At 34.5% G+C, this 24,017-nt stretch overlaps 2 protein-coding genes across 4 annotated transcripts in view; one reads left to right on the top strand and one right to left on the bottom strand.

Annotated features, from left to right (window-relative positions):
• Positions 1-20,294, bottom strand: part of LOC123559501 (all trans-polyprenyl-diphosphate synthase PDSS1-like) — a 29,945-nt gene extending 9,651 nt beyond the window's left edge. The window contains exons 1-4 of one of the 2 annotated variants that reach the window (XM_045351380.2): positions 20,272-20,294; positions 5,257-5,409; positions 2,822-2,955; positions 659-797 (exon numbers count right to left, since the gene is read on the bottom strand). In XM_045351380.2, the coding sequence (XP_045207315.1) occupies positions 659-797; positions 2,822-2,955; positions 5,257-5,355 (372 nt within the window). In that variant the 5' untranslated portion in view covers positions 5,356-5,409; positions 20,272-20,294. Of the gene's footprint in view, positions 1-658; positions 798-2,821; positions 2,956-5,256; positions 5,410-19,589; positions 19,775-20,271 lie in introns of those variants that run through there. The other variant, XM_045351379.2, reaches the window with a different exon arrangement.
• Positions 19,959-24,017, top strand: part of LOC123559500 (zinc finger protein ZPR1-like) — a 30,289-nt gene continuing 26,230 nt past the window's right edge. The window contains exon 1 of one of the 2 annotated variants that reach the window (XM_045351377.2): positions 19,959-20,127. In XM_045351377.2, coding sequence (XP_045207312.1) covers positions 20,014-20,127 — 114 coding nt within the window. In that variant the 5' untranslated portion in view covers positions 19,959-20,013. The remainder of the gene's footprint in view (positions 20,128-24,017) is intronic. The other variant, XM_045351378.2, reaches the window with a different exon arrangement.

The raw sequence follows: 24,017 nt of genomic DNA, 5'->3' as shown, positions 1-24,017 counted from the left end.
AAAACTTTAACTAAGGTGCGGAAGCGGAAGGACGCCGACGCAGACGCCAGGTCGAGTAGGACAGCTCTCCACACCTTGTATAGTCGAGCTAAAAATCTGAAAGGATTTTCTGAACCAACATCATTGGTTAATTAAGGTAATGTCTGTCGAATTCCAAGATATATTGCCCTTTTTTCCTCAAAAAAAGTGTTATTTTACAAAGGTAATGCATTCAGTAAGACTGTATTGCAAAATATTTGACAGCTTTTTTTGTACTGTAGGGGACATATACTTATAGACCGACTAACACCCTCAATGTACTTATGTGGCTACTCCTTTGTTCATTTTAAAGTAAAAGATTTTAGCCACATAAAGTCAACTAACATGATCTGGTTCTGCTAGTATAGGACTAACATGTTTGTGTTGCATGTAAGATCGAAATATCTTTCAAGTGATTTTAAACTTCTGTGAAAATATTACAAATGATCTTCGCTCAGTGAAGGATATTCCCATCCTACATGGTATGTAAATTGTGATTGCATAAAATACATCATAACACCAGAAGAGAAGTGGGCATTACTTCTACAAAATTTTCTAGTCCATTTTGCTTTTAGACTTTGATTAGGGTTTTGCTTAGAAATGCTGACTTAAGTCACCATGACCAAGAACCCATGATTACCTTTTTCTGTCCCCAGACCTGATTGATACTAGGTTTATTGCGCCGTGTATCCGCAGCATCTATGACATCATCGTGCATGAGACTGGCAGTGTGGATCATCTCCGCTATCATAGCTATCTTTTGTTGACTTGGTAACAAACTGGAACATAAAACTCACTTTTCAAATCATTTTGCCTTTTACCATACTTTAGAATGTAATCTGGATCAAGAACATTCAAACAAATTAAAGTGAAAGTACCCTTGCACAGCACTATGGGTAACTTGAGCAATTTATATGGACCCCCAACGTTTCCTTATTTTCCTGTGTCAGGATCACCTGAAACTGTGGATAACTCCAGCATTTTGCCAGACCCCTTGCGACTTTAAGGATTGGTGTTTTACTTTTATTTTGTTTCTGAGACTAGAATTCTTCTCACACTCATCTAAGCAAAGCAGACTAGGAAACAAAGAAAAGCAGTTTTGAAGAGTTTCCAGATTAGCGGGGATATTTTCAAGGAGGTTCTTGTTCTGGACTTGGACAAATGTTCAGTTTTCAAGGATTACAGCTTTTAAGCAGTTCTGATTTAAAGGTGTGGATATCCTCTTTCTCTCAAATGGAAAAGTTCCTCTTTAAAATGCAGAGATTAAGTTACCAACATGATGTTCCTGATTTATTGCCTTAGGGAGAAGGAAAACTTCAGTCTACTGTCTCTTGATAAAAATTTACTAAGAATACTATACAAGAGGGCCATGATGGCCCTGTATCGCTCACCTGAGTACCATTGCTCAAAATGATATGATCGTTTCAAACCAATCTCATTAGAAGCTGCTAAGGTCACTTAGATAAAAAATAAAGGGAGGTAATTTGTCACAAATTCAGTCAATATGTATCTTCACTGATTGTCCAAGTCCATCTGTTGACATTCTGGCCCTTTCAGGGGCCATAACAGATCAGTATCTTCATTAGTTATGGAGAAATCCCTTTTTTAATTTGAAATAAAGGGAGGTAATTTGACATAAAATCAGTCCATAGTTATCTACCCTGATTGTCTCAGTCCAACTAATGACAATAATGAAATTTCAAATAAGTCCTATAAGTACTTACTGATATAAATCCATTTTGATTACAATCAGGGGAGTTAATCAGATATAAAATAACTCTGGAACCTACAATTGGATCTGACAGATTCATCATGGAATCCAAGATTTATTGTTGTTGAAGATAGTTTGGAAGTTTGTATCAAATCAAACCATAAATGAAGTCTCTATATGGCTGCAAAAGCCAAAATAGCAAATTTTGGACCTTTAAAGGGCCATAACTCTGAAACCCATAAAGGAATCTGGCCAGTTCAAGAAAGGAACCAAGATCTTGTGGTGATACAAGTTGTGTGCAAGTTTGGTTAAAATAAAATCATAAATGAAACCACTATCGTGCAGACAAGAAATTGTTGACGAACGGACGCACGCACAGACGACGGACTTGTGTGCAAGTTTGGTTAAAATCAAATCATAAATGAAGCTGCTATTGTGCAGACAAGGTCAAAATAGCTAATTCTGGCCCTTTCAGGGGCCATAACTCTGAAACCCATAACGAAATCTGGCCAGTTCAAGGAAGGAACCAAGATCTTATGGTGATACAAGTTGTGTGCAAGTTTGGTAAAAAATGAAATCATAAATAAAGCTGCTATTGTGCAGACAAGGTCAAAATAGCTAATTTTGGCCCTTTCAAGGGCCATAACTCTGGAACCCATAATGGGATCTGGCCAGTTCAACAAAGGAACCGAGATCTTATGGTGATACAAGTTGTGTACAAGTTTGGTTTAAAATAAAATCATAAATGAAACCACTATCGTGCAGACAAGAAATTGTTGACGAACGGACGCACGCACAGACGACGGACGAAGGGTGATCACAAAAGCTCACCTTGTCACTATGTGACAGGTGAGCTAAAAATCATAAATATTCACATGATTCATTTTTTCTATTTCGCTTCTTTGATTATTAAAATAATTCTTCCTTGCAAAAGCTCAAATTTTAATTATATTTCAAGAAAAATGTATGACTAACATAAGGATTAAAGTCCAATTAATTTTTCTAAAACCTATGTGATTAACATTTCTCACAAATTCTGGTCCCTTGAAAATATTTGGTTTTCCAGTTTAAGCACAGTAAAAATTGTCTTACCAGTCTTGTTTGTTAACGTGGAAATTGAGGGCTTTAGCTACCAGCATGATAAGCATTGGACGAAATAATTTCCCCTGTCCATCAAAATAATATTCTGCAACAGACAGTAGCTCTGGATCTACAGTCACCAACTCCTGCAAAGCGTACACATATTTTGAAAACTGTGGCCAACTGTGTTTCATTAACATTTTTTCTAATGTACATTCTGTTGGATATTTCAATTTTCTCTCTCTCTCAAAAAATCCATAAAATTTGGGCACTGTGAAAATGACTAGGGGTACAAACTTACTGTCATACAATTTTTTCCACAAGATATCATAATGAATTACCAAAAATACTGTGCAAAAGGGAGTGAACCCTTGCTACACTACCAAAATAAAGGGAGTGAACCCTTGCTACACTACCAAAATAATGGAGAAAATCAACATTCTTCTTGCTTTCCACCAGTATTTAACACTTATTTTCACTCACTTTACCATTTTCAAATTGATACATTCTATGTCAAACTTGAAAATGAACATGTTGGAAAAATTTCACCCAAACTATGGATGATAGCTTTATATAACAAAGCAAGAAAACAATGTATTACATTATCCGACACAGTTATAATAGTAAACTCCCTTTAAAGGAGAAAAACTGAGTATTTCTTTAAATGTCGACAATCTTCCCTAGTTAAAATTTCTGTTTAAGATGTTCTAAAGCCTGAACACAATCAATATATTCTCAATCTATTTTTATTTCAAACAAGAGGGCCATGAAGGCCCTGTATCGCTCACCTGACCTACTGACCTAAAGATCATCAAGATTAACATTCTGACCAAGTTTCATTAAGATATGGTCATAAATGTGGCCTCTACAGTGTTAAATAGCTTTTCCTTTGATTTGACCCGGTGACCTAGTTTTTGACCCCACATGACCCAGATTCGAACCTGACCTAAAGATCATCAAGATTAACATTCTGACAAAGTTTCATGAAGATACAGTCATAAATGTGGCCTCTAGTGTTAAGAAGCTTTTCTTTTGATTTGACCTAGTGACCTAGTTTTTGACCCCACCTGACCCAGATTTAAACTTGACCTATAGATCATCAAGCTTAACATTCTGACCAAGTTTCATTAAGATATGGTCATAAATGTGGCCTCTACAGTGTAAACTAGCTTTTCCTTTGATTTGACCTGGTGACCTAGTTTTTGATCCTACATGACCCATACTCAAACTGGACCTTGAGATCATCAAGATTAACATTCTGACCAAGTTTCATGAAGATACGTTCATAAATGTGGCCTCTAGTGTTAACAAGCTTTTCCTTTGATTTGACCCGGTGACCTAGTTTTTGACCCCACATGACCCAGATTCGAACTTGACCTAAAGATCATCAAGATTAACATTCTGACCAAGTTTTATGAGGATACAGTCATAATAAGATATGGTCATAAATGTGGCCTCTACAGTGTAAACTAGCTTTTCCTTTGATTTGACCTGGTGACCTAGTTTTTGATCCTACATGACCCATATTCAAACTGGACCTTGAGATTATCAAGATTAACATTCTGACCAAGTTTCATGAAGATACAGTCATAAATGTGGCCTCTACAGTGTTAACAAGCTTTTCCTTTGATTTGACCTGGTGACCTAGTTTTTGACCCCAGATGACCCAATATCTAACTCGTCCAAGACTTTATTGAGGGAAACATTCTGACCAAGTTTAATTAAGATTGGGCCAAAATTGTGACCTCTAGAGTGTTAACAAGCTTTTCCTTTGATCTGACCTGGTGACCTAGATTTTGACCCCAGATGACCCTATATCGAATTTGTCCAAGATTTTATTGAGGGTAACATTCTGACCAAGTTTCATTAAGATTGAGCCAAATATGTGACCTCTAGAGTGTTAACAAGCTTTTCCTTTGATCTGACCTGGTGACCTAGTTTTTGACCCCAGATGACCCAATATCGAACTCGTTCAAGATTTTATTGAGGGTAACATTCTGACCAAGTTTCATTAAGATTGGGCCAAAATTGTGACCTCTACAGTGTTAACAGTCAAATTGTTGACGACGACGCCACCGACGCTGCCGGCGACGGACACAGGGCGATCCCAAAAGCTCACCTTGAGCACTTCGTGCTCAGGTGAGCTAAAAATGATAAAGAGCCACAGCACCTTTATATTCAAACACAATGAAATAAATTATATGCTTTAATATGTGTCTCCGTTTGCATCAGTTTCAGTATTTAATGACTTGGCAGTTAACCTTTCTGAGCCGCAGGATTTAAACTTAAAAAGTCATTCAAATCAGTGATTATCAAAATTAAAATAGTTTTGTAAATTGCTAAGATATAAATGTCAACTCTGCATGATCTAAACTTTAATTGCAAAATGTATTGACTACACATCAGTCATTTTTAAAGGAAGTGTTTACCTTACATTTGAAACTTACTCTTCTAATGTCTTGTGTTATACTATTTATCTCAGTTTCCACTAGACTGTATGGGTCTACTGTACGCTTGCTTGGATCTGTCTCTATGCTCGTGCTCATACATCTTTCTCCTGACCCAATTCTGGAACACACTTTTGCAAGGCATAAACTCCTCTGAAAGGAGAAAATAAATTTATTTAAAGTTTATTTTAGTGTGCTCCAGTCTAGCTACTGAATGCCTAGTAGCTCAATCAGTTTAGCACCACAACAGTATTCTGAGACCACCCATTCATCTTAAGCTGCAGCTTTTTTCACCCTGTAACATAAGGTGTATTAAGTTCAAGACCAAACTAGAGCTTCTACAAGGATCAGTTCTATCACTAATTCTCTTCAACCTATTTTCATCAGATATACACAAGAAAGTGAGTAACTGCAAGTTTAAAATACGCAGATGATGAAACAATTTGGAGAACAGGGAACAACATAATTGAATTAACAGTGAATTGAAGAAAGACTTGCTTGCCATATAACAGTAGGTGAAGAACTGGAGGATGAAACTGAATATTGAAAAGACCAAATTCCTTTTACTTTCAGAAGTAAAAATTTACTTGAGAAACAGGTCAATATAGAAGTCAACAGAAAGAAACTCAAAAGAAATACAGTTTCAAAATTATCAGGTATATTTGATGAGAAACTACAATTCAATAATTACATTACTTATGAAGTTATGTTAAAAAGCAACCATAGAAAGTCATTGACTTGTTACTACAGAAAAGATTAATCCTACAAATATGGTAAAAATCTACAAAGCCTATGTGCTCCCAAAGTTAGAATACGCAGCACCAGTTTGGCAGATTGCAGATTGTATTACATTAGATAAGATCCAAAGCAGAGAACTTGCTGCATGTCTAGGAGTCTAAGAAATTGCGGCCAATAAGATCATACATGTAGGTGATATGCTTCTTGGTTATCAGAGCAATACAATAATTGTCTTCACAGATTGTTCATGTAGAGGTAATCCCGGTCTTTGTGGAGGTTCATGTTTATTCCTTCCACTGCAGAATGACTCCATGGAGCTGAAGAAAGCAGTTTCAAAACAGCCATCCATTCAACTTGGAGAAAAAAGTAGCCATTAGTATATTTAATATGATCCAGTACTGTAGGGATCTTCTTTCGCAGAGAAGTGTTCCAGACATCAAGTTTTTCTCAGACAGCCAGTCAGTTGTAGGCACCCTCCAACTAGGATGACAGGCACATAATTACCAAAACACAGTAAGAGAAACTAAACAGATGACATTACACCAACAAAATCGAGGCACAACCACCCGACAACTGTTACCGGTAAGTTGACCTGATCTGTACTCTGGGGCATGCAAACACACAGAGTAACAACACTGCAGACTCCCTTGCCAAGGCAGCAGCCTTAGAAGCAGACAACATGGACAGTAGTGTGAGTGTCATCACTCTTACCAGCATTAAGACTGCTGCCAAACTATCAACCATTATAAAATGGCAAAATAGATGGGATATGTCCAGAACTGGAAGACACTTATATCAGTTCAGGCCTGATGAAGGAATAAAAGGAACTTAAAATTTATGAAAACCGAGAGATCTGATTCAACAACTCAAGACTGGATACTGTACTTCAAATGATTATCGACCTAGTGTCTGTCTGGCAGAATCAGCTCTTTGCCAGTGTCACAAATGTGGATACATGGAAAATTACAGACTCAGTACATTATTGGGGACTCTCCTCTACACTGAATCTATACAGAAACTTTCCTCTCTACAATGAATCCAGATAGAAATTAGTACTAAGCATGTACCAGAGAGCCAGTGTCTATGAATTTAACTTGCAAATTCTACTAGGACAGACAAGAGAAGACGCGTACCTTTACAGAGAATAAAGAGACATTCTTACCAAAACTCAGTCTTCATATTACTTTATTAGCTACCTGAAGATTCACTGTAAAAAGCCCTAAGACCCAACCAATGCGAAAACCAAACCAATTCAGACATATCATACCAGTGTTACATTATACAGTCAACTTTACCGGCATGACAACCTAGCTACCACCAGGGATCGGCCAAGGGGGCGATTCAGGCGACTTCTTCGCTCTGTCCGCTAAAAATTTGCCTTCTTTGCATATCAAAGCGATTTCAAAGTCACCGCCATTTTCAGAAAACCAGTGTCATAAATTTTCACCCATGACGACTCTCGTGACCCGAAGCGATGCAGCCGATCATCCAATGCAGGGTTCCCACCAGATTTTTTTTGTTTTTTTTTTATACCCCCTGGGTCATCAAACTGGGGGGTGATACTTCAAAAGTAAGGGTTTTTGACATTTCAAGTTTTATTTTTACTCGTTTTGATAATAGCTTATCCCTTGCCAGTGAAGTGCATCACAGTCTGACTCAGAGTGTCGTTTATCTAGATCTAAGACTAAATTTGAAAATTCAAGGGCTTGGTGCAAAACTAGTTAATTTGATTTTACTTATAACAATTTTGCACAAAACCCCGAATTTAATGTTGACTTTAATGCTGACTTGTATTTATAAAATACAATAAAACTATAAATATCAGAAATATTTTCTTACTTTTATTTCGGCTTTGATGCCGACTAATCAGGCTTTGATAAGGATTCAGACGTAACCCTTACACCTTTCGGCCTAGTCCAAATAATTGTACTCATGAGATGAATATCGTTATATTTCTATGACTGGTCGATATCCCCTCAAGGTAGACAACATGAAATATCAGAATGTAAAATCGGTCTACCCGAGGTCTCATTATTTTGACTACTTTCGGCCCATCGTCTAGTCCAAATAATAGGACGTTTTGGGACAGCGTGATAACTTTTGACTGCCGCTGTCCCGTTAGAGGGATGACAACTATAAAATATCAGATCATAAAATAAGTCATCCCAATAACAAATGAGTAAGGCTACCCATCGGACACCGCCTACCCTCGTGTGTCTATTGAACAAGTCTGTCAGTTTTTGTTTTTTCATGCAGACAGCAATTATTGCTTACGTCAAACCACAAAAAACCCACATGTTAGACTGCGTCTATAATTCTCTATCTATAACTTGCACGTTAAATATTTAATCGGAACCGGTCAATAAACGTCTGACACATCTAAAAATAGACACTTTGGAATTCCTCAACTGTTTATTTTTCAGCTACTTTCGGATTGATTGCATTGTCCAGTATGTTCGCAGTTATTTTGATTTAAAACAATTTAGCAACTTCCTTGTCGGCCAGGGTTTTTTCTAGCTAATTTGGGAACATAGCCTATACCCCCAGAATTGGGAATTTTGACGCGTAAATGTTCCAAATTGGGAAATATTTAGTCCCATAGGATATAGTAAGGATGTGTGTAAGCACTTTCTCATACACTTGTTTCACATTGTAGAACATCTTTAACATACTTCCATTACAAAATTGTCCATAACTTGGTCAATTTTTGTGCAATTTTGATGAAATTTTTTTCAGAATGTAGATTGGGAATTTTTGCATTAATTTTGGGAAAAATACATACTTTTTGGCTTTGGGAATATAGCCGAATAACGGCTATAAAAACGGCCGAAAAAAAACCCTGTCGGCAATTTTGTGCGTGAAATTACGTACAGGAGCAATTTTCTGTATGTTTCAGGTCGCTATTTATACGTGAAAAACGTACATATTTACGTGAATGGGAACCCTGCAATGAGATTGCGCGATCATTCTATATCATTCACACTCCGGCGGTTGACAAATAACTTTTAACTCCAAGTTCACCAGCCATGACCTTTGGAATTTGATACCGAAAGATACATGCGTATATGGCACGCCAATTGTCCAAAAATTATGTGAATCCAGGTTATCGGTCGAAAAACTAGGATTAACGATCAATAAACTCTACTAGGTTTTTCGAACGTAAAACCAGGTTTTTCGAATACTAACTGATATTTTCGAGTGAAAACATACGGCAAAGCCAAGATAAATGGGCACTTTCATATTTCTCTGTGTTATATGTTGATTTCTGACAATATTTAAGGAATACAATATCATCTTATTCTTTTTTAGAAAGATATTTATAAGGGCTTTCTGGTGATGTATGGTTTAACATACTTTTGTTCAGTATTTTTTTATTTACAAGGGTTGGAGAGTCGAAAAATGGCTCATTTTTAATCGTTATGCTGTTGCACGGAAAAATCATTACTTTTTGACCATTTATTTAATTACTATTTTAGTTTGTTACAGTTTTTATTTCAAGTTTTCAAACTTCAAATGACATTCAAAGGTGGACGGATAGCTCAGTGGTTTGCACACTGGCCTTCCAATCCTGAGGTCGGGGGTTCGATCCCCGGCAGCTACTCGGGAATTTTCAGAAACGCTTTTCAGTGTTTCCCACCCAGCTAGAGGTGTACTGGTCAGGAACCCAGGCAATCCTTGCGTGTATCAGTGCTATACACTGGGCACGTTAAAGAACCAGGCTGTCTATTCGCAACGAGCTAGGCTAAGTTAGCCGGACAAGCCTGTATCTGATTTCTGATCTCTCTGTGGGGGCTTTGTCTCACTCTGTCCCTCTGGTCAGATCGCTCTGTGTCTGTACTAGTAGAGGATGATTTCGCGCCCTGTGTGGCTGCAGTTGCTGTAAAGCGTCTTTGAACGTGTTTATCATGAAAAGGGCGCTATATAAATCTGGTATAATAATAATAATAATTCAGGTAAGACATACTTTTTACAGATTTGAAATTAGTCCGAAAATATTCAAGATATTTATAAAAATCTAAACCCATCCCTTCGTTATGCGTTGATGGTTTTTACCTGCTCTGTTTCTACAAAGGGAATACCAAAGTTATTCTTTAAACTGGCAGATATAACCATTATAATCATGAAAAAGAAACACATTTGCCAGGACCTAAAAGCAAGATATTGATTTGCACTACACTATTTTCTGAAAAAATGATAGGGCCATACCAAATTGATTAATAGTTCTTCGGAAAATTTTCCAAAAAAATAGGAGCGGGCGAGCGAAATTTTTATTTTATTTTTTTTTTTCTCAATTTTGATTTTTTCAGAGGCGGGTAGATTTAACATGGAGCGAGCGGGCTTTTTTTATTTTTTTTTCCCAGCTTGAACCCTTGAGGAGGCGGTTATGATTATATATAAAGTTAACATTTCTTTAGAAATAACACAGAAATCAAACATTTACAGTGTGGGTAACACAGTATATAGCTTTTCTATATGTTTTAAAGACTACATGAATGATTTTGCAAATAAATTCTTGCCATAACTCACTGAATCACTTTATTTTTTTTATTTTAGAATTTTAATTACTAAGGAATGAGTGTCTTATTTTTAATTTTGATTTTTCTACATTAATCTGAAGACGTGCCTATTTAATGGCACAGGATGAGAGGAATATCTAAGACAAAACAGGCAAATGATTGTGTGGAATAACATTTCTTCTGAAAGACAGTTAGATGGCTTTGACACATGAACAAATTTGTGTCCCTAGTGGAACCCCAACCCATAGAGGTGAGGGGAAGTAATAAACCACTTGACCAGTGAGACCAAACTGAGTTGGGCATACAGATGCTTCGACATTGCTCGAATCCCTTTGGAATAATTTCTTAACAGATCATGATCAGGCTAGCTTAAGCTTTTGTGGTAGAGATTCATTTCAGGCAAAAATAATAACAGACGGACAAAGAATGATCCCAATATGGCCACCCTTAAAAGTGTTGTTTGTTGTGCTTTGACTGAACTAGAAATTTAGAGTTGGGGAAGTCTGTTTTTTTTTCAGTTTCTTTCGTTCAATCAATTTACAACCAATTTTAAATATATCCTGGCGTCATGTGTACAAACAGGCAAAACTGGGGTTACAAAAGGACAGTTTTGTTAGAAATTATTTTCATATCAACACTACTTATTTGAAAAGCTAAACAATTTTTAGATTGACTAAATGCGTTTTGATAGAATATCTGACTGCTGTACTACAGAAGTTACGTTCAAAAAGATTTGGGCCGAGACAATGTGATAGGTCGGTCAGGATCTGTGAACAAATATTTTTTTAAGATAGTAGTTGACCTCAGCTTTGGGCTCTAGATCTAACATGCTGAATTAAACAACTGATAACATATGGTTTGAAAACTTTATATCTGAACAATATTTCCAAATATTTTTAACTGCATCCCCGTGCACGTCTTACAAGTCGGGCTTCGTTCTTTTCACTGTATTGAACAAAAGTAGAATGTGCCTATTTCATTACCTACCGGCACATCGAAGGCCATATGTGGCACTAGCACTACCACTCCAGATTTAAAACAAATGATGAACAACACCATAATTCCTGACTTATTGAGTTTGGATCATCAGCTACGTGTATTACGGACGCATGAAATCCGATCAATGTCACTTTGACGCATTAAAACAGCGATAAAACCTGTTTTGCCCTTATTATTCCGGACCGCGTAATCGAAAAAAAAAATTTTTTTTTCGGAGATTTTTATGTACGTGCGGGCGGGTAATTTTTATTTTTTTTTCTCGGGAATGAAATTATTGATGCGGTAGTTCCGACGAACGAAATATCAATTTGGTATGGCCTAGCTGAATCTTGACATTTTTATGTAGAGTCCGTAGCCCCATTTTCAACAGTGTACCGCTAGCACAAAAACAAGAGCAATATAAAAATGAACCTTTGATTATTTTCGGGTTATCCCACATACTAACTACAGAAAAGACATTTCTTCAGAGAAGAAGCAGAAAAAAGTTTTTAACAAAAAATGGTTGTCCGTAGCCCTGTAGAGTCCGTAGCCCCACCATATTCATGCAACTAAATCAGAATTTTTTATGCAATAATCATATCTAATACTAATAATTTTTCTCATTTATGATATAACAAAAGAGCTTTATTCTTTCAAACATCTAAGATGTTGATAGTAAACAGTATAATGGGAAAAAAGATATAATTGTAATAAATCAATTATATTTTTGCCAATTTCCAACACTAATCTTACAGACCTAATGCATATTGATGTTTCTTTAGTATCATAAAGTATGGTTAAGTATACACTGTATCAGACTTATAATAAAAATTGTATTAACAAAGTATTTATATACTGATAATAAATACAAGTTAAAATGTTATACAAGGGGCCTACGGACTCTACACTTCCATAACGAGTCCCGTTTCTGTTACATTTACCAATCTATTTCCAGATAATGTAAAGAAACAAACATATCAAACATGAGACCTGTAACGAGGAACCAAATAGCTGAAGAAAGCATTTTTTTGCATAATTTTGTATACTGTTGACTGAAGCAGGGATAAAACATATTGTGTAGAGTCCGTAGCCCTATATTAGTCTGTATTTTAAATGTGCAACCATTCTATATTTGAATTCAGGAACTTCTTTTCTAGGTTTAAACATGTTTTTATTTAAGAAATAATTTATAGCAAACAGTGCTTTATCACTATTTATACATAATGGGCGGCTATATGTCGGACATATTAATTTCACGAGGGCACAGGCCGAGTGAAATTATTTTGGACGACGTATAACCACCCGAGTGTATAAATAGTGATACTGATAAAGCACTGTTTTGCTATAAATTATTTCGATTCTAATAATTTCTTTATTGTAAAATTTATATCAAATATAATCATAATGGAACTGTTTCTTCGCGCAAGCATGGCGCCAATAGACTTTTTTTTATAGTAGGTCTTTGTTTATACATGCCAGGACCGGAAATGGTAATACGTCTTGCGGTAGAGTTCAATTCGGATGAAAATTATTGTGAATTATTCAGCAAAACGAATAACTAAGTATGTTTGTAAATTAATCAACACATTCATGCAATGTGACATTTTGTTTGAAACATGTTATTAAATTAAATATTTCATGACATTCGAAAGTGCTATTTCTTGATGGGTACATGGCGCTAAGGGTCACACATTAAACCGGAATCCACCTAAAAACCGGAATACACCGGAATACACTTTCTATAACCGGAATACACCTGTATTTTTTTAATTAAAGGTATTTTTGAAGGTTTTTTGATATAATTCAATCATATATATCATAAATAATCAATATCCCAAAGGAAAATACAATACGTTCACGCAAAACGATTTTATAAGAGATTGAAATTCGGCGACCGCGCGGGAAATTACCATAACCGAAATACACCCGTATTTCTTCAACAAATGCTATTTTTGAAGTGGTTTAGGACTGAATTCAAAAATATATATCATAAATAATTAATTTTCAAAATGAAATTAAAATATTTTTGCGCATTACGTTTTGTACATGATTGAATATCGGCGAAGGCACTGGAAATTTGCGTATTCGTAAATAAATTTCCATGCCCTAAAATTCTCTAATGTACACCCGTATTTCTTAAATAAATCGTATTTTTAGGGTTTATGATAGAAATCAATCATAAATTATCTAAAATAAATAATTAATTTACAAAAATATACATGTACAAAGATGCATTTAAATCCGCAACGGCATCGTATTGCTTTATTTAAAACCACATTTCTATTTACGTTCACGAGGTCATGTACACTAACAGAAATCTGTTTGCCAAAAATCGTTTTACTCCATTTATTTAGATTGCTGCCGCTTTTTCATTATTTAAGTTTTTTTTATTCTGTTCTTTGTATTTTCTGGTCAAAAGTCTGAATTTTATGGCCATAGTATGTATCATTTATTTACTTTTAGAAAGAAATAAGTAATTAAGATCGCGCTGTTTGAAGTTTTACAAATAATTATGTGAAAATTCGACCGTTTTTATAGAATTTTCCCTACATTACTGTCGATATCTTATTAAAATCGTAATATAATTCAAACTGTATTACTTCTTAAGCGGTGTTGAAAACTTGAAGCGATAATATTAAAAAATGAATACACTACGCGCGTTTTTTTTGTGAACGTGTTGATTAACAAAAGTAACGTCGAGCGATGTAAATTAGATAATTATTACGATAGGTCGCACGTGCTCGTGGAATGGAAAATTACCGGCATGATGTTTTGTATCTTAACGATTCCCGGGTAAATTCCAGTCAATCCAAATAATAAGTTTGTTGACGTTTTTCACGATGTTATTTCTGAATTTTGGTAAAGTTACGACGTAAAAACACTTTTCCTAAATTTCCGGAGTGGACTGGAATTAATAAAACTGATTTTAACAAAATAAGGAATTCTGTAAATGAAACACTGAAAAAGTATTTAAAGGAAGACTATGTTGATACAGGAAAACGACTACGATACCCGAGACATTATGATCAAGACTTAGTGCATTCTGGAGAGAAGGAAGGAGGAATCAAAATGTTTAAATCTACAATATATCGCTGTTTTAGCAAAACATTGAATTAGTATTGATACGTTAAAGTACATGAAAAATAAAAAAATATACTGAATGTACCTGTTTTTCTTCAATTTTTCAATTTGCAATTATAACGACAAGTATGAAATTAAACAAAGGCTTATCATATTTAACTGCACTTACCTTGTCAGACATTATTTGTCACATGTCGCATATGTGTGCTTACAAATATACTGATTAATTGATATAATCAATAGGTGTGATAATCCAATCAAACTCTATCAGGACTGATCAGAGGCACGTGTTTGTTACGCTGCATATATTCAAAGGATCTTAATTGTGCTTTGGAAATAAGCGCAGTAAACGTTTTTATATTTATATATTAAACATAATATAATTCTTTTGAAAACTGATTTTTCGTAATTTATTTTCTTCTTAAATTATCAAATTAAACATGAAGAAATAATTCAATTAGTTCCAATATTAAACATACGGCCGGTTCTTTCCGATCAGCGCGGTTTATGTACTGACATGTGTTTTGTGTATAATTCATTTAAAAATTGAATATTGATATTTTTTCTTAATTAATTTTCTTTTTTATTTGTTAAACGAAATGCGAAATATGAAGAAATAATTAAATAATTTCCAATTATAAACATGTGACATGCCCTTTCCGATCATGTTAAAAATAAAATATTAAAACATTGTTATGTCCTTTCCGATCAGCGCGGTTTATGCCACTCGTATTTTGTCTATAATTCATTTAAAAATCAAAAATTGCTATTTTATCATTCATAGTTTATTTTCTTTTTTATTTGTTAAATGAAATATGAAGAAACAATTAAATAAGTTTCAATAATAAGCATGTGACATGCCTTCCGACAGTAGCCCTTTCCGATCCGCGCGGTTTATGTCGGGACCCGTATTTTGTTTATGATTCATTTAAAATCGAATATTGATATTTTTTGTCTTAAATTATTTTCTTATTATTTGAAGAAACAATTAAATAAATTTTAATAATCAACATTTTGTCTATAATTCATTTAAAAATCAAAAATGCTATTTTATCATTCATATTTTTCTTTTATTTGTTAAATGAAATATGAGAAACAATAATAGTTCAATATAAGCATGTACAGCCCTTTCCGATCGCGCGTTTATGTCGGGACCCGTATTTTGTTTAATGATTCATTTAAAATCGAATATTGATATTTTTTGTCTAAATTATTTTCTATTATTTGAAAAACAATTAAATAAATTTTAATAATCAACATTCGGTACTAGTCATAGCGACGTAAGCGTAAACTTTCGTAGATCGTAAGTTATAATCTCGTATACAGAATTAACTTTTAATAAACTTCTCTCAAATATTTATTCATATTTAATCTGATTAAGACAATACTATTTATTTTTTAAAAAAGGACGAGTGCATTTATGTTATGGAAACTTCCCGTGCGCTCGCCAAATCCAAATCTCGTATAAAATCGTTTTGCGTTAAAGTATTTTATTTTCCTTTTGTAAACTTATTATTTATATTATACACGAATGATTTCTGCAATAAACCCTACAAAAATACCATTTATTAATAAAATACGGGTGTATTTCGGTTATGGAAATTTCCCGCGCGGTCGCCGAACTTCATTCTCGTATAAAATCATTTTGCGTAAACGTATTTCATTTTCCTTTCGTATGTTAATTATTTATGATATATATGATTGAATTATATCAAAAACCCTTCAAAAATACCTTTAACTTAAAAAATACAGGTGTATTCCGGTTATGGAAAGTGTATTCCGGTGTATTCCGGTTTTTAGGTGGATTCCGGTTTAATGTGTGACCGTGGCGCTAATTATCACATTGACGAGACATCAACATAAATATCGTTGTGATGATTAAAGCATTATTAGTCATATTAGAATGTGATTAATCTTCCTGTTAAAACCAAAAGTGAGGTACACTGACACATTTCAATGATTCCAGTGTACGAAATTCAGATTTGAATCCAATAGCCCGTTCGGGCTACCAGATTAAAAATTTTCCAAGCCCGACATCAATTTCACTAGCCCGAACTTTAACACCTTTAAATACATAATTTTTGCACCATATAACATTTGGTTTACAGACATCTCTATGCATGTTTGAAGTAATAAAAAAGACATACAGTACATGTTTGCCATGTTTTGGAAAATTTTTAACTCGAAATACTCCATTCCAGATCAGCATCGTCAGAGTCCAAAAGCATCGGACATGACACTCCTTGCCAAAACGAAATCTAATCTGTTAAGCCCGATTTTTTAGGATCCGCACTCGCCAATTACTGCAACTCGGACTGTTGACAATTTGTAAGATGTAATACCGAGTGCTGAATACACATTACACACACGCTGATAGCATAATTTAAGCTCCACCTACTGCAGGTACTTGTGAGATTTTCGCGAGAAGTGTGAAAGCTAATCGAATTATCCGTTACGCTAGAGGTGATTGTATTCAGCCAATTAGAGCTGCGGTTACGTCTTTGGCACTGTGTTTTATTGTCAACAAGTAAGAGTGCAAAAACCAATAATTCCATAAGCGTTTCTCAGTCTGGAAAATCACGATGCAGTACTCGTTTAATAAGCATGTTTTTTTAAACAAATGAGGAAAATTCGGTAGCCCAGTCGGGCTTGTACCTGTGGAAAATCGGTAGCCCGAGCTGAAATTTGGTAGCCACGGGCTGTCGGACTACCGTGAATTTCGAACACTGTGATTCGTTCATGTTCTTCATGTTCATGCTCATGATGAAACAGTTTGTTCACTTGTGTCTTTACAAAGTTTAAATACCGGTAATCAAAATGCAAAAAAAAAAAAATTATAAAATAAAATAAAATTGTTAGTTATATAATGCTCTTAAATGATCTAAGAATTATAAGACTGTCAGAAAATATCACTAATTCTGGAAACTGACTGTGAAATATTATAGTGCAGCAACTATTTTACTAGTAACCATACATGGATGTAGAGTCCGTAGGCCTTGATATCAATTTGTATTTGGTTCTGTATCAGAAAAGTGCTTAAAGTTATTACCTGAAACCTTTAGTTCTATTTATATACATATTTCTTAATAGGTTTCAAGGAAGCTTGCCATACTCTTCTTAGTTTTCTGTTCAAAATGTAAATTGGAAGGCAGTGCATATTGTCTCATTTGATGGTACTTTGATATCCAGCTCTGGATATATTATGAAATGCATAAAATCAACTTTATATTCCATAAAGCAATATTGAAAACATCTTAATGCAACTATTTAACTTATTTTCAACACCATGAATAACTTTTTCTATGTTATCTATGTATGTTATGCTTTGGCATGTAGAGTCCGTAGGCCCTAAGAGGTGTGGTTCCTTAAGCATCCGTAACTTTTTCATTTTGCATAATTCAAGAAAACCCTGATAGATTCTTGTGCTCAAAGGATGTACCTTGAAATCATATGATAAGATATGAAATTTTGATTGAGTTTAAAATTCACCATATGTGCAACATCAGGGGTACCCTTTATCTTGGCTATGCCGATAGATAATGGGCGTAAACCATAGTTTACACTCAGGTTAACATTCAATAAACTAGGTTTCTTGATTGAACTATGAATTTCGGTCGTTCTCTTATGACATGAACCTATGTTTATGACTGTAAACTTGGGTTTACGAACATGAATCTACGTTGACGAGCGTGAACTATGGTTTACAGGGTTTTTTCTAGCTAATTTGGGAACATAGCCTATACCCCCAGAATTGGGAGTTTTGACGCGTAAATGTTCCAAATTGGGAAATATTTAGTCCCATAGGATATAGTAAGGATGTGTGTAAGCACTTTCTCATACACTTGTTTCACATTGTAGAACATCTTTAACATACTTCCATTACAAAATTGTCCATAACTTGGTCAATTTTTGTGCAATTTTGATGAATTTTTTTTCAGAATGTAGATTGGGAATTTTTGCATTAATTTTGGGAAAAATACATACTTTTTGGCTTTGGGAATATAGCCGAATAACGGCTATAAAAACGGCCAAAAAAAACCCCTGGTTTACGACGTTATCCTATGTTTTCGCTCGAAAGAATAGGTTAACATGCTTTTACGTTCAAAAAACCTAGTTTATCGATCGTTAATCCTAGTTTTTCGATCGTGAACCTGGGTTCACATAATTATTGGACAATTGCCATAAATGTCACGTCCGTAAACTATGGTTCACGGTCATAAACCTAGGCTACGTTCACGCCCAAAATACATAGTTGATTTTATAATCCTAATATATCGACCGTAAACCATGGTTTACGATGGATAAACTAGGTTTCTCGATTGAACTACGGTTGTTATCCTATGTTAACGGTTGTTATCCTATGTTAACGGTCATTATCCTATGTTTACGCTCGTGAACCTATGTTTATGACTATGAACTTGGGTTTACAAGCATGAACCTATGTTTACGAGCGTGAACTATGGTTTATGGCGTTATCCTATGTTTTCGTTCGAAAATATAGGTTAGTATTAAAAAAACCTGGTTTTACGTTTGAAATACCTGAATTATCGATTGTTAATCCTAGTTTTTTTATTGTGAACCTGGGTTCACGTAATTATTGGACAATTGGCATGCCATATGCGTAGGGTGTTGTTGGCATGCGGATATTTGGCCAAATCTTTTTCGGTTGAAAAATGACAGAGCGTGAAACGAAGGTCACCGTGAAATGCACACTGCCAAATAGTTTACCTTCAATCAATCAATGAACTGAACAAATGCGCCAAATACCTATAATTCTTGTACCCCACTGATTCTGGTCTGTGGAAGTGGGTGGGGTAAAAACAAGTTAAATTAGTCTAGAAAACAGAACTGGTGTATCATTTAATTTCATGTAACCTTTATTTCAAAAACATTTTTTTCGTTACATTTACTTATTTAAAAGTTTAAATCAATAACTCTCTTACTAAATCATACATGCCGTAACATGGTCCATGTGTCTTATGCAAGCCGGTTGACTTTGAAAGTTTTTAAGATAATTACCCGATTTTGCAAGTGATATACACGACGCATTGCATTTGAAAAATGTCTACGTGTCTTCACTTTTACTTCGAAATTTAAAGACGATGTAATCAAGCCTGTTTTCGATGTAAATTCAAGTAAAATCTTCGGCTGTCTGCTAAAGTTTTTGAGAACGTTCGCCATGTTTGTATCAAGTAGAGCTATCAAGGTCGAAATCAAGGTCAGATGCCCCAAAAGCGATTTATCACAAGTCGGAGTTTAAGCTAATCATATGATACAATTGAATTTTTAAGCGTAGATTTTACTTATTCTTTGTACATTTGTTGCTAAAATTATTGTTGAAAACAAAATTCGAATATTCTTAAAAAGTAATTCTCATATTGTTTTAATTTCACGCACGATTAGCGTGTCCGAAATTGAGTCCGTCACGTTGTTGTTTTTCAACATGACAGAAACAGGTTCAGAACAGAATAACACTTTATTTCGTGATATAAATGCAGATGATGATGATCCAGAGGTTACACAGATTGAGAGTCTCTGTCTAAACTGTCATGAACAGGTATCCATTATCATCGTTAATTTTGGATATTATTTCATATTTGATAATTTTTACATAGAGTCATTTTACCCATGCTCGACCAGACAAGTGCTCGACCACTATTTATAAATGTACATGTTTATTGAAATAAACCTTTGAACTCACGATTGTTGTTCATTTATTTCCTTCCCAGCATCAGTGTATGACATCATACACATTTGATCTAGATCTTTAAGGGGCTTGTTTGTTTACAGACGACAGCTTCTTTGCATCTGTCAAAATACTTACCGTGAATCTCCTTTAGAAAATGATGCGTCTTTCCCGAATTCTTTAAGAAGAGTACTGGAACAACGTATTTTATAGTCTTCTAACCTTTATTGATAATTTGACATAGCCTGTTTGCACCTATTTTCGCGGTACTAAGGGAATAAATGAATAAAGGAAAGAAAAAGCAATATTTTGTTGCAATTATTTCCTATTAACTTCGTAAACCTTTCTTTTCCACTATTATTTCAAGCAGAAAATCATTTTTCTAGTCCTTGTTTACTTTTAAACCCATCATGTTTCCGGTGCATGTGACCTTCACTTTCGCCAAGGAAGTTAATTCTAATTTCGCGGTACGGCATCCGACTTGATACAGCGCTTCCTGTGAAAGTGTAAAATGTATAGGACCCCTAAATTTTCAAAATGAATTTCGTGAGAAAGACATTAGCAATTATTGCAATGTAAAATTAACACATTGGAAGGGTAATTCCGTCAAATAGTTGGACAACACACAATTCATTACCAACTTAACTGAGTCAAATGATCGACGAGGGCATTTGAAAATAATTGACCTACGTTTACAAAAATAGGGTGTGAAACGTAATCAGCTTCCAAAGTAGGTCAAATTTGTTTACTGTAGAGAGTGCTGCACATTGTTGTTCTCGCAAAAATCAAATACCGCGAGACCAGATGTAACGCGAAAATAGCAGCAAATGGTATAAGCTTATATCTGTAAACTATCGACTTGAAAGTAAAATTTAAGATGTAAACAAACACGCCCACCTCTCGACGGGTGAAAACAAAAATGGCGCCTTCATTAGATGCATCATGTAGACGCTTGAGATAAAAATATTCACCGCGCCATAAGACAAGTTCGATAACATGACAGAGCTCCAGATAAGCTTTTGGTGCAAATGGGTATTTACCCATCACTTTTTGTCTGAATTGGGTATTCGAAATTTGAATTTGGTAAAAATAATATCATTACCCAGCCTTTTCAGAAGTAATTGGGTATTTGCTAAAACCAATTGGTTGCTAAAACCAATTGGGTATTTTACCAATCTCGCACTAACAATTGAATTTTTTTTGCTTACAGTATACATGGTATATATCTTTGAACAGGATTGACTAAGTAGCTTAGAAGTACTTTAATGGCGCCCGTCAATGTTTAATACAAAAATGTATTTAAAATTGTAATGAATGTTCCATACTGTTGTTTTCTTTTTCACTTTTAATGAAGTCATATATCAGTTCATCCACAATATCCCGAACGATGTGGTCACCACAATGTGCATTCTCCCAAAAGATATCATCCAGTATTGGTGACACTACATCGTCACAAACAGATAACTGTCCTTGTTGAACAGCAAAATATCCTACTAATTAGTTTGTGCTGCAACAATGTTTATTCTTCAATTTTTTTACATTTTATCGGCGTAAAATTGTTTACAAAGTATCCAAATAACACCGATCAGTCGACTGAATGGTCCTGTGATTTTTCCGATAAATTGCAACCTGTTCTGCGGTAACGTATAACCAGTCCGTCAAATCTAGCGTTAAAGTCTCGTACCCATTCTAGTAATAAGGAAAATGCGATACGCAAGCTATTTTTTATGAATTGGGTATTAGGAATTTTACTTGCGTTTCATTACGCACACTGTATGAATTCAATTGGGTTTTCTGCAATTTTAATTGCGTAAATACGCAAATACGCAGCTTATCTGGAGCTCTGCATGATTATGGACATTTGACTTTTTGAAGTTTTTAGGTTTGTTTGATTGTTAAAACAGTTCGATTTCTTGTTAAATTACTTGATGGATACTCACCATTTACCAATGTTCCTTTTGTCCGCTTTTCAGGTAGGTGTTTCTATCTCTTGTTTGAAAGTCTGAAACTTATTAGTTTTCAAATCTGAAAACAAAACTAGAAAATATGAAGTTTTGACTATAAAAATATTTGTTTGTTGTTTGATTCTATGATTACCTCTGAAAAAAGAAATCGGTCTGGTCGAGCATAGGAAAATGTCACTTTAAAATTTAGTGTTTTACACCCTATTGTTTGAACCGCGCAATATTTTATCCTGATCAATGTCAGCCAAACGCTTGAGTGAAAATTAACCAATAAAAGTAGGTCAATTCAGAAACTAAACGTTTTCCACAACATTGTCAGTTTTTAATTTGTTTCGAGAAATATACATGTAAATCTGGTCGAGCATAGGTAAAACGAGTCTAATGATAAATCAATGAGAAATTGAATTGCCTTTAGCAGGCTGGTAACATTGCCCGATCGGGCTTTCGACATAAAAACTAATATTTCTTGAAAAATAGTAAAGATATTTCTTTCAAACTCGGTCCATTTATTAAGCATTTCATATGACACAAATTAAAATGAAAATAACTTGGTTGCCTTCAGTTTTGGTAGAATTATTTCCCCTTTTCAGATTTTTATGACGCATAATTTTTGAAGTCCAAAAAAGACATGTTCTAATGCTAAGTTTAAAACAAAAAAGGGTTCAATGGCTTTCTAATGCTCTTAATTATTGCGCTAGTACATGAATGTATACTTTTACTGTGCTTTCACTAACAACATTATAGAAAAATGTTAGTTGTAAAAAAATTGTTCATACATCTGCACTAGAAACAAAGTATTAACCTTAAATACATAGAATAAAGGTATTGGCGCACAAGTTTTGAGCAATAGAAACCCATTGATCCCTTTTCTGTTTCAAACATTTCATTATTTAAAACATAATTTTTTTGGACTTCAAAAATTATGCATCATAAAATTCTGAAAAAGGGAAATAATTCTAAAAAAACTGAAGGCAACAATGTTATTTCTACCATAGTATGCGTCATATGTTATGCTTAATTAATGGACCAAGTTTGAAAGAAATATCTTCATTATTTTTCAAGAAACATTAGTTTTTATGTCTAAAGCCCGATCGGGCAATGTGACCAGCCTGTTTAGATACATGTAAGTTTTATTAGAATTTATGGTCAATTCGTGACATTAGTGCTTCAAATCAACCCAAATTTCGCCTGAAATATTATGATAATATATATTACAGTTTGGTATAAAAAATAATTCATTTAAGGTAACTTGACATGGACAACCAAGATGGCGTCACGAAATTGGGGTTGGTCACATTATTTACTCGTACACGAATATGAGATTCTACGTGCTCGGGTGAATTATTCTAATTAAATACCTTATAAATGCTTCAAATCAACCCAAATTTCGCCTGAAATATTTTATTAATATGTTTTATTGTTTGATAAACAAAAATTAATTTAATTCATAAATAAAAAAAATAGATCTCATATTTGGTATTTGATCTCATATTCGCGAATATGACTCATATTAGGTGTTAAGTCATACCCCTATTTATTTTAATTTAGCAGTGTCTAGGGATCCGGTAACCGGAACTCTAGACAGCCCATGTAGGGCTGTTTAGAGATCCGGTAATCAATATGAATACTAAGAACAGTATTTACAGAGAGGAGACTATAATTTATCTTTCGAAACAGGAGTTGATTTCGACAGTTTGCTCTCGTTCTCGACGTTTTAGATAAATTGTAAATGACGGGGAAATAGAATTATTTATATTTAATTAATCCTGAGAAAAACACGATCACAAATTTGATAAA

The sequence above is a fragment of the Mercenaria mercenaria genome, chromosome 10 (assembly GCF_021730395.1).
Source record: "Mercenaria mercenaria strain notata chromosome 10, MADL_Memer_1, whole genome shotgun sequence".
Classification (NCBI taxonomy): Eukaryota; Metazoa; Mollusca; class Bivalvia; order Venerida; family Veneridae; genus Mercenaria; species Mercenaria mercenaria.
This window is presented reverse-complemented; position numbering and strand designations above follow the sequence as displayed.